Below are 13765 nucleotides of genomic sequence, written 5' to 3'. Positions count from 1 at the left end.
TTTTTTTTTTTTTTAAGACAAGGTCTTGTTCTATCATCTAGGCTGGGATACAGTTCACTGCAGCTTCAACCTCCTGTGCTCAAGCAATCCTCCCACCTCAGCCTCCCAAGTAACTGGGTCTATAAGGTGAGTGCCACCACATCTGCCTAATTTTCTAATTTTTTTGGTGAAACTGGGTTTTATCCTGTTGCCCAGGTTGGTCTCTGACTCCCGGCCTCAAGCAATTCTCCTGCCTCAGACTCTCCAAATGCTGGGATTACAGGCGTCAGCCACTGCACCTGGCCGGAACCTAAGTTTTTAATCATAGACACTTCTAATATCAATATTCTAACTGTAGTTAGAATCTTAAGCATTCTGACTAATTTTCAAGAAAGAATCAATAACATAGAGGAGAGAAGGGAAGAATCAATATTCAGAGTTGATATATACCCAAAATGTCAAGATTCAACAAAAATTATGAAACATAAGAAATAGGAACGTGCATCTCAAACACAGGAGGAAAAGCAGGCAAAAGAAATAAAAAGAAATGCCTTTGAGAGGCTCCAGCTACTGAAATAAGACTTCAAAGCAAACATTATAAACATGGTTTAAAAAAAAAAAAAAAGGCATGCTTGAAGTAAAAGGCACGATGCCAATGTCTCATTAAGTAGAGAATACAATAAAGAGAAAATAATTTTTAAAAGAACCAAATGAAAATTCTGGAGTTAAAAGTACAATAACTGGCCAGGCACAGTGGCTGGTGCCTATAAACCCAGCACTTTGGGAGGCTGAAAGGAGAGGACCACTTGAGCTCAGGAGTTCGAGACCAGCATGAGCAACATGGTGAAACACTGTCTCTACAAAAAAATACAAAAATTAGCCAGGGATGATGGCATATGCCTCTGGTCCCAGCTACCTGGGAGGCTGAGGTGGGAAGACTGCTTGAGCCCAGAAGGTCAAGGCTGCAGTGAGCTGTAACTGTGCCACTGTACTCTTGTCTGGGCAAAAACCTGTCTCCAAAAAAAAAAAAAAAAAAAAGTGCAATAACTAAAATGGGGTTTACTATGTTGCCCAGGTTGGTCTTGAACTCTTAAACTCAAATACGCTCCTGCCTTGGCCTTGGCCTTCCAAAGTGCTAGGATTAAAGGCGTGAGCCACTGAACCTGGACCTAAAATGGATAATTTACTAGAGAGATCAACAAGATATCCAAGCTGGCATAAGAAAGAATCAGCAAACATGCATAGATTCATAATGACTATGCAATCTGAAAGAGGGAGAAGAGAAAACAGAAAAAATGAACAGAGCCTTAAAGGAATATGAGAAACATTAAGTGTACCGACATATGCATAATGAGTACCAGAAGACAGAAAGGCAAAGGAAAATCATCTGAAGAATTTATGGCTGAAAGTATTCCAAATTTGATGGAAAACATTAACCTACATATCTAAGAAACTCAGTGAACTCCAAGCAGGATACATGCAAAGACATCCACACAAAGACGCATCACAGTCAAAACATTAAAGCTAAAGAAAAAAAATCTTGAAAACAGCAAGTCATCGTGTATAAGAGAAACCTGATAAGATTAACAGCTAACTTCTCACCAGAAACAAGAAGGCCAGAAAATGCAGTGAGATGACATATCAAACCACTCAAAGAAAAAAGAAATCTGTCAACTAAACATTGTTTTTTCTTTTGAAACAGGGTCTGGCTCTGTCACTCTGGCTGGAGTGCAGTGGCACAATCTCAGGTCACTGCAACGTCTACCTCCTGGGCTAAAGCCACCCCCCCACCTCAGCCTCCCAGGTAGCTGAGACTATAGGTGCATACCACCACACCTGGCTAATTTTTGTATTTTTCTGGTAAAGACGGAGTTTCACCGTGTTGCTGGTCTCAAACTTCTAGCCTTAAACCATCTACCTGCCTCAGCCTCCCAAAGTGCTGGGATTACAGGCATGAGCTACCATGCCCAGCCTCAACTAAGAATCTTATATAAAGGAGAGTTATTTTTCAAAAATAAAAACATAACAGAAACATTCCCAGATAAACAAAACCTGAGAAAATTTTACTAGCAAATCCATTTTATAAGAAATTCTAGCCAGGCGCAGCGGCTCATGCCTGTAATCCCAGAATTTGGGGAGGCTGGGTGGGCAGGGGGTGGGGGTTGGATCACTCGAGGTCAGGAGTTCGAGACTAGCCTGGTCAACATGGTAAAACCCTGTCTCTACTAAAAATACAAAAAAAAATTAGCCAGAAGTGGTGGCACATGCCTGTGATCCCAGGGACTCAGGAGACTGAGGCATGAGAATTGCTTGAACCTGGGAGGCGGAGGTTGCAGTGAGCAGAGACTGCACCACTGCACTCCAGCCTGGGCAACAGAATGAGACTCTGTTTCCAAAAAAAAAAAAAGAAGAAGAAACAAAGAAATACTAAAGAAAGCTCTTCAGGTTGAAAGAAACTCACCCAAAACCGTATTTCAATTCCAAACAAAAAAATCAAAAGAGCATCAACAAAGGAAATTATGTGGGTACCTATAAAAACAGTATCATTACATATTTCTCTTTTCTTCTGACTGATTTAAAAGGCAACTTATAAAACAATATGCATATAATTGTACTGTATTGGGTTTGTTTGTTTGAGACACGGTCTCACTCTATGGCCCAGGCTGGAGTGCAGTGGCACAATCTCAGCTCACTGCAACCTCTACCTCCCGGGTTCAAGTGATTCTCGTGCCTCAGCCTCCTGAGTAGCTAGACTTATAGATATGCACCACCACACCCAGCTCATTTTTGTATTTTTAGTAAAGATGGGGCTTCACCATGATAGCCAGGCTGGTCTTGAACTCCTGACCTCAAGTGGTCCACCCGCCTCAGCCTACCAAAGTGCTGAGATTACAGGCATGAGCCATCACGCCCTGCCAATATGCATATAATTGTATTGTTGGGCCTATAACATATAAAAATCACAATATATTTGACAGTATCAGCCTACAGGAGGCAGGTGAAAGCAAAGCTGGCACTGAACTAAGGCAATGACAAGAGATGGTGTCCCAAATCCAAAGAAATAAATGAAGAAAAAAACACAATCATAAATAAGAGCGTTAATGAAGCAAATTCTGTAAATGTATATTTGCTCTCCTTTCTTCTCTCAGCTTCTCTAAAAACATCAAATTACATAAGATACTAAGCATAAAAACATAGTTAGGTTTGCAACACATAATGATGCAATAAGTACAACAATGGCACAAAAAAAGGAATCAAAACAGAGTTATTTAAGAATACTTCTTTATCTCACTGCAATTAAGTTAGTATAAATTTTAAGCTGTACCTGATAATCCCTTGAGTAACCACTAAAAAAAAAGAAAAAGAAAAAAAGAGGGCAAAAAATATAGAGAAAAATGTACAAAATTAAAATGTCATACAATTTTGTGCTGCATAATGACATTTTGGTCAATGACAAACTGCATATATGACAGTAGTCCCATTAGATTATAATGGAGCTGAAAAATTAATATTGCCTAGTGATATCATAGTCATCAAAACGTCTAACGTGTTGCATTACCTTTTCTATGTTTAGAAATGTCTAGATACACAAATACTTACCATTGTATTACAACTGCCTACAGTATTCAGTAGAGTAACATGCTAAACAAGTTTGTAGCCTAGCAGCAGTTAGGCGATACCATATATCCTAGGTGTACAGCAGGCCATACCATCTAAATTTGTGTAAGTACACTCTGTAATATTCACACAAGAACAAAATTTCCTAAAGATGCAATTCTCAGAATGTATCACTGTCCTTAAGCGAAATGACTATACTAAAAAATATTCCCTTCATTCAAAAAAGAGCCGTAAAAGAGGTATAGGGGAACAAATTCTCTGAGAATACCGACTGTAGCTGAAAACTTCAATACCCGACTTTCAACAATGAATAGAACTACTAAGAAAATCAAAAGGAAATAGAAGACTAAAACAACACTCTAAGTCAATTAGACCTAAGAGACATCTATAGAACTCCACCAAACCATAGCAAAATGTATAGTTGTCTCTTGTTATCTGTGGGGGATTGGTTCCAGGACCTCCTGCAGATAACAAAATCCGTGGATGCTCAAGTCTCTGATAAAAAATGATAGTGTCTATATATAAACTAGACACATCCTGCTATATACAGAGTAATCATCTAGAGTAATTATAATACCTAACACCACATAAATACTATGTAAATAGCTGATAAACTGTATTATTTAGGGAATAATGACAAAAGAAACCGTAAGTTCAGTACAGAAAATAACTTTTTTCAGATAGTCTCACTCTGTCACCCAGGCTGGAGTGCAATGGCGCGATCTTGGCTCACTGCAACCTCTGCTTCCTGGGTTCAAGTGATTCTTCTGCCTCAGCCTCCCAAGTAGCTGGGATTGCAGGCGAGTGCCACCACACCCAGCTAATTTTGTATTTTGTAATTTTGTATTTTTAGTACAGACAGGGTTTCACCATGTTGGTCAGGCTGGTCTCAAACTCCTGACCTCAGATGATCCGCTGAAAGAAAGAAAAGAAAGAAAGAAGGAAAGAAAAAGAAAGAGGAAAGGAAAGGAAAGGAAAGGAAAGGAAAGGGAAAGGGAAAGGGAAAGGGAAAGGGAAAGGGAAAGGGAAAGGGAAAGGGAAAGGGGAAAAGAAAAGAAAGAGAGAAAGAAAAGAAAACAAAATTGAAAACTATTTAGCTGGACTGATTAAGAAATGATGCAGGAAGATTCAAATTACTAAAATCAGGAATGAAAGAGGAACCACCCCCATTATCCTTACATAAATAAAAAGGATTAGAAGGGAACACTATGAACAACTAAATGCCAACAGATTAGATAATCTATGTGGACTATTTTCTGGAAACACACAAACTACCAAAACTGATTGAAGAAAAAATAGAAACTTTGAATAGTTATAACAAGTAAAAAGATTAAATTCATCATCAAAACATTTACTCCAAAGTAAAGCACAGGCCCAGGTGGCTTGACTGGTGAAATTCACCAAACATTTAAATAACAATTAACAGCAATCTTTAACAAATTCTTCAAAAAAAAGAAAAAACAAAAAACAGAAGAGGAAGAAATATATCCTAATTCATACTGTGCAGTTAATATTACTCCAAAACCACACAAAGACATCACAAGAAAAGAGAACTACAGGTCAATGTATCTTATGACGAAAATACTAGCAAACCAAATAAAATACCAGCAAACCAAATCCAGCAACATAAAAAGGATTATACAACCTAACCAAGTCAGATACTCTTTTTGGAATGGAAGTATTTATCCAATGCCTATACCCCCATTGCATCTTGGGAGTAACTAACTTAGCTTTTTTATTTCATGGCCTCATGGGTGAAAAGCACTAGCCTTCTTTCAGATGAGACTTTGGACTTTTGAGTTAATGATGCAATGAGTTAAGACTTTGGGGGACTGTTGGGAAGGGATGGTTTTATCTTGGAATATGAGAAGGTCATGAGATTTAGGGGCCCAAGGGTGGATTTATATAGTTTAGATATGTGTCCCCACCGAATTTGATGTTGAAATGTAATCTTCAATGCTGGAGATGGGGCCTGGTGGCAGGTGATTGGATCATGAAGACCGTTTCTTATGGTTTAACACCATCCCCCTTGGTGCTGTCATTGCAACAGTGAGTTCTTGTGAGATCTGGTTGTTAAAAAGTGAGTGGCACCTCCCACCTCTCTCTCACTCTCTTTCTCTTGCTCTGGCCATATAAGATGTGCCTGTTTCCCCTTCACTTTCTGCCATGATTGGAAGCTTTCTGAGGCTTCCCCAGAAGTAGAAGCCACAGTGCTTCCTGTACAGCCTGCAGAATGATGAGCCAATTAAACTTCTTTTCTTTATAAATTATCCAGTCTCCATAAGTTCTTTACAGCAGTGTGAGAATGGACTAATACAGTAAGCCAAAAAGAATAGCTATGAACACTGAAAAAGCAGAGCAATGCAGGGAAACTTGCCCTACCAGAAAGTTTTTACTTAGAATAGAGGCACTGGCACAAAAATCAGTCAAACTTGTATTTTGTCAGACCAGGAAGTGAAACAGAAATATACACAATGACAAATGGAATGAGAAATGTACCCAAATACAAATGGAAATACAGAAGATAAAAGTTGCCATCTTGAGTCATTATGTAAACTAATTTTTTAATAAATGATGCTGAGATTACAGATAGCCATTATGAAAAAAACATGAAACTGAAGAACCATATACTAGAATACACTCCAAATGAAGCAGAGCTCAAAATAGGGGGAGGCCAGGCACAGTGGCTCACACCTCTAATCCCAGCACTTTGGGAGGCCGAGGCAGGTGGATCACCTGAGGTTGGAAGTTCAAGACCAACCTGACCAACATGGAGAAACCCCATCTCTACTAAAAAAAAAATACAAAATTAGCCAGGCATGATGGCGCATGCCTGTAATCCCACCTACTCAGGAGGCTGAGGCAAGAGAATCGCTTGAACCCAGGAGGCGGAGGTTGCGGTGAGCCAAGATTGCACCTTGCACTCCAGCCTGGGCAACAAGAGCAAAACTCCATCCCGAAAAAAAAAGAAATAGGGGGACCACAACTATACAATTACTTGAAGAAAATGTGGGTGAATTCCTTAATGATCTCAGAGCAAAAAAAAGTTCTCACTAATTCAAAAGTTCATAAATTCAACTGCATTTTTAAAAAAATGCTATATAAAACATAGGATAAGCAAAGTCAAAAGACAAGTGAAAAACCAAGAGGAAAATCCTTCAGCTTATACCACAAAGCACCAATCTCCCTAATATATAAAAAACCTTTAAAACTAAAAACAAAACAAAAACAAACAAACAAACACCACACACAACAGAACAATGAGCAAAAGACATGGACAATTCACTGGGGAGGGAGGTGAGGAATCCTCCCATTAGCAATCACTTCCCATTTTCATCCAAACTCCTCACACTGCCCCAGCCCTGGGTAACTACTAAGGCACTAAATGTACTTTTTGTTTCTATAGACTGCCATTCTGGACATTTTATATAAATGAGGGAAAATGTTCAAATTTACTCATAATTTAAAAAAATGTAAACTAAAACTACACTCAAAATTACAAAAGCTTAACAATATTCTCACTACTTGCGAGGCCGTGAAAAAACAACTACTCTCATATATCACTGGCAAAACAGGAAAATGATACAAACTCTACAGAGATCAACTTTGCAAAACCAAAATCACTTATGGTTTTACATCTTACCCAGCAATTGCACTTCTGGGAGTCTTTCCTAAAGATACACCTCCAAAAAACTAAACACTGTGTGTACCACATTATTTACTGCAGCATAATTTGCCACAACAAAATACTGAAAACAATCCAAATGTCCATCAATACGGAACTGATAGACTGAACAACAGTACATCCACCTACACAACAGAAGTATAGTTATAAAAAAGAATAAAAAATGAGTTCATATGAAGTGATTTCCAAGACACACTATTAAGAAAAAAAAGGTATAGAATAATGTATACAGTATGCTACCCTCTGTATAGAAAAGGTGAAGAATATGTATGACAATTTTTGTAAACTGAAAAAAGAGAAGAGATACATCAAAAAATGAATGAAAACAGTCATCTATGAAAGGTGGGTGGAAAAGGCGTGGAAGGGATGGTTATAGGAGTCAGACTTCTCTGACTATTCTTGTTTATATAGTTCTGACTTTTGAATCACAGAAATATTTTATATATTCAAAATATAAAATAGTACATGCAAACACTAAATGTTTTGTCTAACTTAAAACATAAACGTATTTTAATTGCCAGTGCTTTGAGCTAGGGGTCAAGGCCTTTTGAGCACGAGTCAGTTGATTAGAATTTACCATGGCTTTCTTAAACCATAACCACAACACATTGTTTAACAAATCCAGTTTTTGTTCTGTAATGTGAAGTTAGAAATTAAAGATAATTGCTGGTCGGGTGCGATGGCTCACACCTGTAATCCCAGCACTTTGGGAGGGCAAGGACGGTGGATCACTTGAGGTCAGGACTTCAAGACCAGCCTGGCCAACAAGGTAAAACCCTGTCTCTACTAAAAATACAAAAATTAGCCAGGTGTGGTGGCATGCACCTGTAGTCCCAGCTACTCAGGAGGCTAAAGCACAAGAATCGCTTGAACCTGGGAGGCAGAGGTTGCAATGAGCCAAGACTGTGCCACTGCACTCCAGCCTGGGCAACAGAATGAGACTCTAATAAAAAAAAAAAAATTAGAAATTAAAGATAATTGCAAAATAAACTTTGAGCAGTGTCCTTTTGGTTTTCCCCTGTCTAAATTCCTGTAACTTTTTCTCAGAGCTTTCAGTTATCTCACTTACATTTTTTTTTTTGTTTTTAAGAGGTTTCTTGCTGTCACCAAGGCTGGAGCATGGTGGTGCGATCATAGCTCACTATAACCTAGAACTCCTGGGTTCGAGTGATTCTCCTGTCTCAGCCTTGTAAGTAGCTGGAATTACCAGCATGCACCACCACACACAACTAGTCTTTAATTTTTTTTTTTTTGGTAGCAACAGATTCTTGCTCTGTTGCCCATGCTGGTCTCAAATTCCTGGCCTCAGGTGATCCTTCTGCCTCAGCCTAATTTTCTCAGAAGCAAACTGACATGAACAAGTTTGGGAACACAACTAACTCTTGAAGGGCATGCAACTCGAATGGTAAGAGAAGTACACAAGACCACTAACCACAAACATTCAGCATAATAACATTGCCAACAGTCTTCATATTTTAGAGAGGGAACAGGAGTAGGAATAGTTAGGCAATTTGGTAAATGACTTACATGATGTTTATGGGAGAATTTACTAGAAATAATAGATAATGTTATTAAATATTTATTCAGATACCAAACATTCATCAAAGACTATCAGCCCTGAGGTGGGAATTATTATCTCCATTTTACAAATGAGGAAATGAAATCTTAAGAGAGGTTAAGTACTTACCCAAGGTTGTACGATTACTAACTGATGAGGCCAAAAGTTGAACTAAGGCAGTCTGACCCTAAAGCCCACAATCTTAGCCACTGTATAATAAATGAGACTCATTTTTAAGGCCATGATAGGTGACCGGTGAAACCTCCTTTGAGATTCCTCCCAGCCACATTCTTGGGCACAGACCTTTGAGCCTATTATCACCCATGCATTATGCGAGTTTTTAAGAAAAGAAAATTGGCACTGTCTAGATATTTCTCCTCTGTTCACTACATAGTGTTTTTTATTGAAACACATTTCCTGATCAGCCCCCTTCATTCTAATGAGACTTCCGATTTTACTCACCTCCCCCTATCACTTGCTTATCAAAATGCATGCATCTGCTCTTAACTGACAAAATTAATTATTTCTGATCAGGTTCTTGCCAGAGAATATGACCTCCAACACTATCCAATTCTTCTTAATATCTTTGTTATACAAAATAATATTCACAGAGCACTGTCTAATGTAAACAGACTTTTAAAATTCCTTATGGCATTGATTATAGAGATTTTTATCAACAATGTTAAGTTCCAAAGTATCCTTTTAGGACTAAATTTCTCTTAGGCAGGGAAATGCAATGTTTTTTCTAAACTTGGTTTGTTTTTTATCTTATGAATATTAACACTAATCAAGCTTCCCTCTTTCTTTCAGTTGCTAGAAAACCCAGAATCAAAGTTGACAACAGCATTGGACATGACTTAATGGCATGCATATTTGTGTACTGACCTTTGCTTGAGTTTTACATCATGATCTTATCTTTAATTTTCTGATATTCCATTTTCCTTTGCTGTTCTTTTATACATTGTAAAATACATACGTTTTATAAACCAACTCAAATATTTTTTGAAAGGAGGTTGGAGAAAATAAATTTAAAAGTAACTAGAACATTTAGATTATTACTTTAAAACAATTCTCTTCTTGCCTTTTCTCTATTCTCACCAGTACTAACCTACAGATGGAAAACAGACAAGATGTTCTGTCAGGGTATCATTGATGTTCAGAATTATGTATCTATTTTTTCTCCCTATTTTCACAAATATAATCATTAAAACAGAACTTACCAGATAGAGAATATGAAGATCATTCTCTAAAACAAAACCCTTCATTGCTCTTTGCAGGTCAGCAAAAATATCTAAAGTATCAGCTGGAGAAAGTGAAGAAGAAAGAGTAGCCGAACCAAGATGTGTTGGATGATACACCTTTCCTGGTTTAGGGTTAGGGTGAGGAAACAGAGGAACAAACACTCAAAATAAAACAAAATACTATCTTTCTGTATTCCAAAGCTAACCCTCCCGGCTGACAAATTTTATAAATAGTACCTTATCCAGTGCATGAAAATGTATGAGCAGGCTCTATAATAATGGTCTGAAGTTGCTAAATACAATACTGATTTACTAAAAATGAGTTGATATGCTGCTCAAAATATCAAGTTCCTTTTATACTACATGAAAAGACAATTTCCATTTACTGAGCAGTCATACACCCTCACTAAAGATGAAAAAGTGAGTAAACTGCAACTGAGAAGTCACACTTACCTTCTGTTCCATCACTAGCTTCTGTACTCTGGATGAATTCATTTTCTAGCAGCCACATCACGCAGGCCTCAATTGCTCCAAGCTGAACAGACTCTTGATTTTTCTGAATTCCTTGCTTCCCTTCTTTCATACTTGCAGCCAAAAATGTGCAGGCAGCATAAGTATGCATATCTTGTGATGTACTTGCCACTCCACCAACTATTATCTGAAAGAAGATACTTGAAAATTTCTGTAACTTTTTAATAAAACAAGCAAGCCACCGGGAGCAGTGGCTCACGCCTGTAATCCCAACACTTTGGGAGGCCAAGGCAGGCAGATCACGAGGTCAGGAGATCCAGACCATCCTGGTTAACATGGTGAAATCCTGTCTCTACTAAAAATACAAAAAATTAGCCAGGCGTGGTGGCGGACGCCTGTAGTCCCAGCAACTCGGGAGGCTGAGGCAGGAGAATGGCGTGAACCCAGGAGGCGGAGCTTGCAGTGAGCCAAGATCGCACCACTGCACTCCAGTCTGGGAGACAGAGCGAGACTCCATCTCAAATAAATAAATAAATAAATAAATAAATAAAACAAAACATGCAAGCCCTCTGAATATAAAACAAAGAAAGCTATTTCATTCTCATTTTTTAGAATGTTCTTAGAATCTTAATGTAGAGATTCTTTATTAACTTTCCCATCACCACTCACTGTAACTGTTGATAACACCTGATGACAACAGAAAAGTTCTCCTTAAAGTAGATAAAACATTTTCTTATAAAGAAAAATAAATGGGCCAGGCATGGTGGCTCACGCCTGTAATCCCAGCACTTTGGGAGGCTAAGGTGGGCAGATCAGAAGGTCAGGAGATTGAGACCATCCTGGCCAACATGGTGAAATCCCGCCTCTACTAAAAATACAAAAATTAGCTGGGTGTGGTGGCAGGCACCTGTAGTCCCAGCTACTCAGGAGGCTGAGGCACGAGAATCCCTTGAACCCAGGAGCCAGAGGTTGCAGTGAGCTGAGATGGCGCCACTGCATTCCAGCCTGGCAACAGAGCAAGACACCATCCCAAAAAATAAATAAATAAATAAAATAAAGCACCAGGCACAGTGGCTCACACCTGTAATCCCAGCACTTTCGGAGGCAAAAGTGGGCAGATCACCTGAAGGCTGGTTCAAGACCAGCCTGGGCAACATGGTGAAATCCCGTCTCTATTAAAAGTACAAAAATTAGCCAGGGATGGTGGTGTGTGCCTGTAATCCCAGCTACTTGGGAGGCTGGGGCAAGAGAATTGCTTGAACCCAGGAGGCGGAGGTTGCAGTGAGCTGAGATCATGCCATTGCACTCCAGCCTGGGTGACAGAGTAAGATTCTGTCCCAAAAATAAATTTAAAAAAGAAATAAACCTAAGAGTTTCATATACTAATATTTTACCACTTTAATTTAGGCATAAAAGAGCAAATGGTAATTTAGCAAACTCTCTCTTACCTCCAGAATAGCTCGTATCATGCTGGCAGTTACTTCTTCTCCTTCTCGTCTTTGCAGACAGCTGCGAACAGGCTTTAGAGAACCCTGAAGGAGAGCTATCCCTTTTGATTTCTCAGAGTTCTTACAAATTAAGATACTCTCGCCTATAACCAAAAGATATGCATTTGCAAAATCCCAATATAGTTCCATAAGATATCTGCTAAAGAGATTTTAAGTTGATTTACTTTGCTTAAAAGGAGACAAGAGATGATAGTGGTTGTTATGGTAATAAAATTATGGCTATTTTCTTGAACTTTGGACACAAGGGGATCAGAATATGCTATTCCAAACTATGCCACTTTGGCATAAGGATTATTTTGAGCTGAAGGCCTTTGGGAGGCAGCAAACACAGAAAGAACTCTTTGCCCTCTATCCTCTCCCTACCTGCCTAAAAGCAAGAATACATTTTTCCCTTTGTGATGATGTTTTCCCTCCCCTCTCCCATACAACACAACAACCCTTACTTATCACTGGAGACAGATCAGCACTGAGATGGGTCTGCACAAACAAACTCTACCTACTAAAATAACTTCTATCTTCCATCAGTTTCGCCCACATATTTACCTTCTCACTATTTGTTGCCCCTAAAAGCCCAGATACCTTTTCCTTTTTCTTGTCACTTCTCCACAATTTACTGTCCATTGTTAAAATGTTATATAAGACCCTAGGTTTAACAGTTTCTCAGGTCTTCAATCCTTTTCTATAAAGGCTTCCATGTACATAAAAATTAAAATACTAGCATCAAATAAAGTGCAAATGCCTTGTCTCCTGTTAATCTGTCTGTTCATGTAATCAGCAGGTCCCAACTGCAGAACCCAAGAAAGTAGAGGAAAAGTATTTTTCTTCCCCTACAGGATTAACCATTATTATTGAATAATGAAGTAATTAATAGAGGTACTTTCAAACCTATAAAGTAAAATGCAAATGTAAATTGTTACCAGTTATATGATAAAATAAATTCAAAAATACTTGTAGATACCCAAAATTAGGAAATATTATAACATTTACTACTCTAAATGCTTTATTGTGACAACCAAATGAACAAAAATACATGAGAGCACTTATATGTTAAGGCTGTATACAACTATACGATTTGAACAAACTATCATTACAACAACTATGACTAGAGAGAATCATAATTTTTCTTCAAAAACGAATCCAATACTGTGGGAAAGAAAACAGGTAAGAGGTTCAAAAACACAAATGAAGAATCCTTTTTTTTTTTCTTAATAAAATAAAACTGGCACAATGCTGGAATATCTTTACCACCCCCGACAAAGAGAAGGTACAGATTATCCTTCCCAACTGCCAAACTGAGAATCAAAATATGATAAAGTAAAGGGATTATAAACTCGATGATCACTGGCTATTTATCCCAGAAATGATTACAAAGATAGGCACCATTAAAAAAACAAAACAGCCAGGCACAGTGGCTCACACCTGTAATCCCAGCACTTTGGGAGGCTGAGGTAGGTGGATCACGAGGTCAAGAGATCAAGACCAGCCTGGCCAACATGGTGAAACCCCGCCCCTACTAAAAATATAAAAATTAGCTGGGCGTGGTGGCACGCGCCTCTACTCCCAGTTACTCGGGAGGCTGAGGCAGAAGAATCGCTTGAACCCGGGAGGCAGAGGTTGCAGTGAGCCGAGATCGCACCACTATACTCCAGTCTGGTGAGAGAGAGAGACTCCATCTCAAAAAAAAAAAAAAAAAAAAAAAAAAAAA

General features: G+C 38.5%; 1 protein-coding gene across 1 annotated transcript in view; it reads right to left on the bottom strand.

The window, feature by feature from the left end:
* Window positions 1–13765, bottom strand: part of POLQ (DNA polymerase theta) — a 119694-nt gene that overhangs the window by 63461 nt on the left and 42468 nt on the right. The window contains exons 10-12 of the mRNA XM_017891207.1: window positions 12001–12143; window positions 10535–10739; window positions 10061–10203 (exon numbers count right to left, since the gene is read on the bottom strand). Coding sequence (XP_017746696.1) covers window positions 10061–10203; window positions 10535–10739; window positions 12001–12143 — 491 coding nt within the window. The remainder of the gene's footprint in view (window positions 1–10060; window positions 10204–10534; window positions 10740–12000; window positions 12144–13765) is intronic.

This window comes from Rhinopithecus bieti, unplaced genomic scaffold (assembly GCF_001698545.2).
Source record: "Rhinopithecus bieti isolate Rb0 unplaced genomic scaffold, ASM169854v2 scaffold_759, whole genome shotgun sequence".
In the NCBI taxonomy this organism is placed as follows: domain Eukaryota; kingdom Metazoa; phylum Chordata; class Mammalia; order Primates; family Cercopithecidae; genus Rhinopithecus; species Rhinopithecus bieti.
The sequence above is the reverse complement of the archived record's forward strand: the minus strand, read 5'-3'. Positions and strand labels throughout refer to the sequence as shown.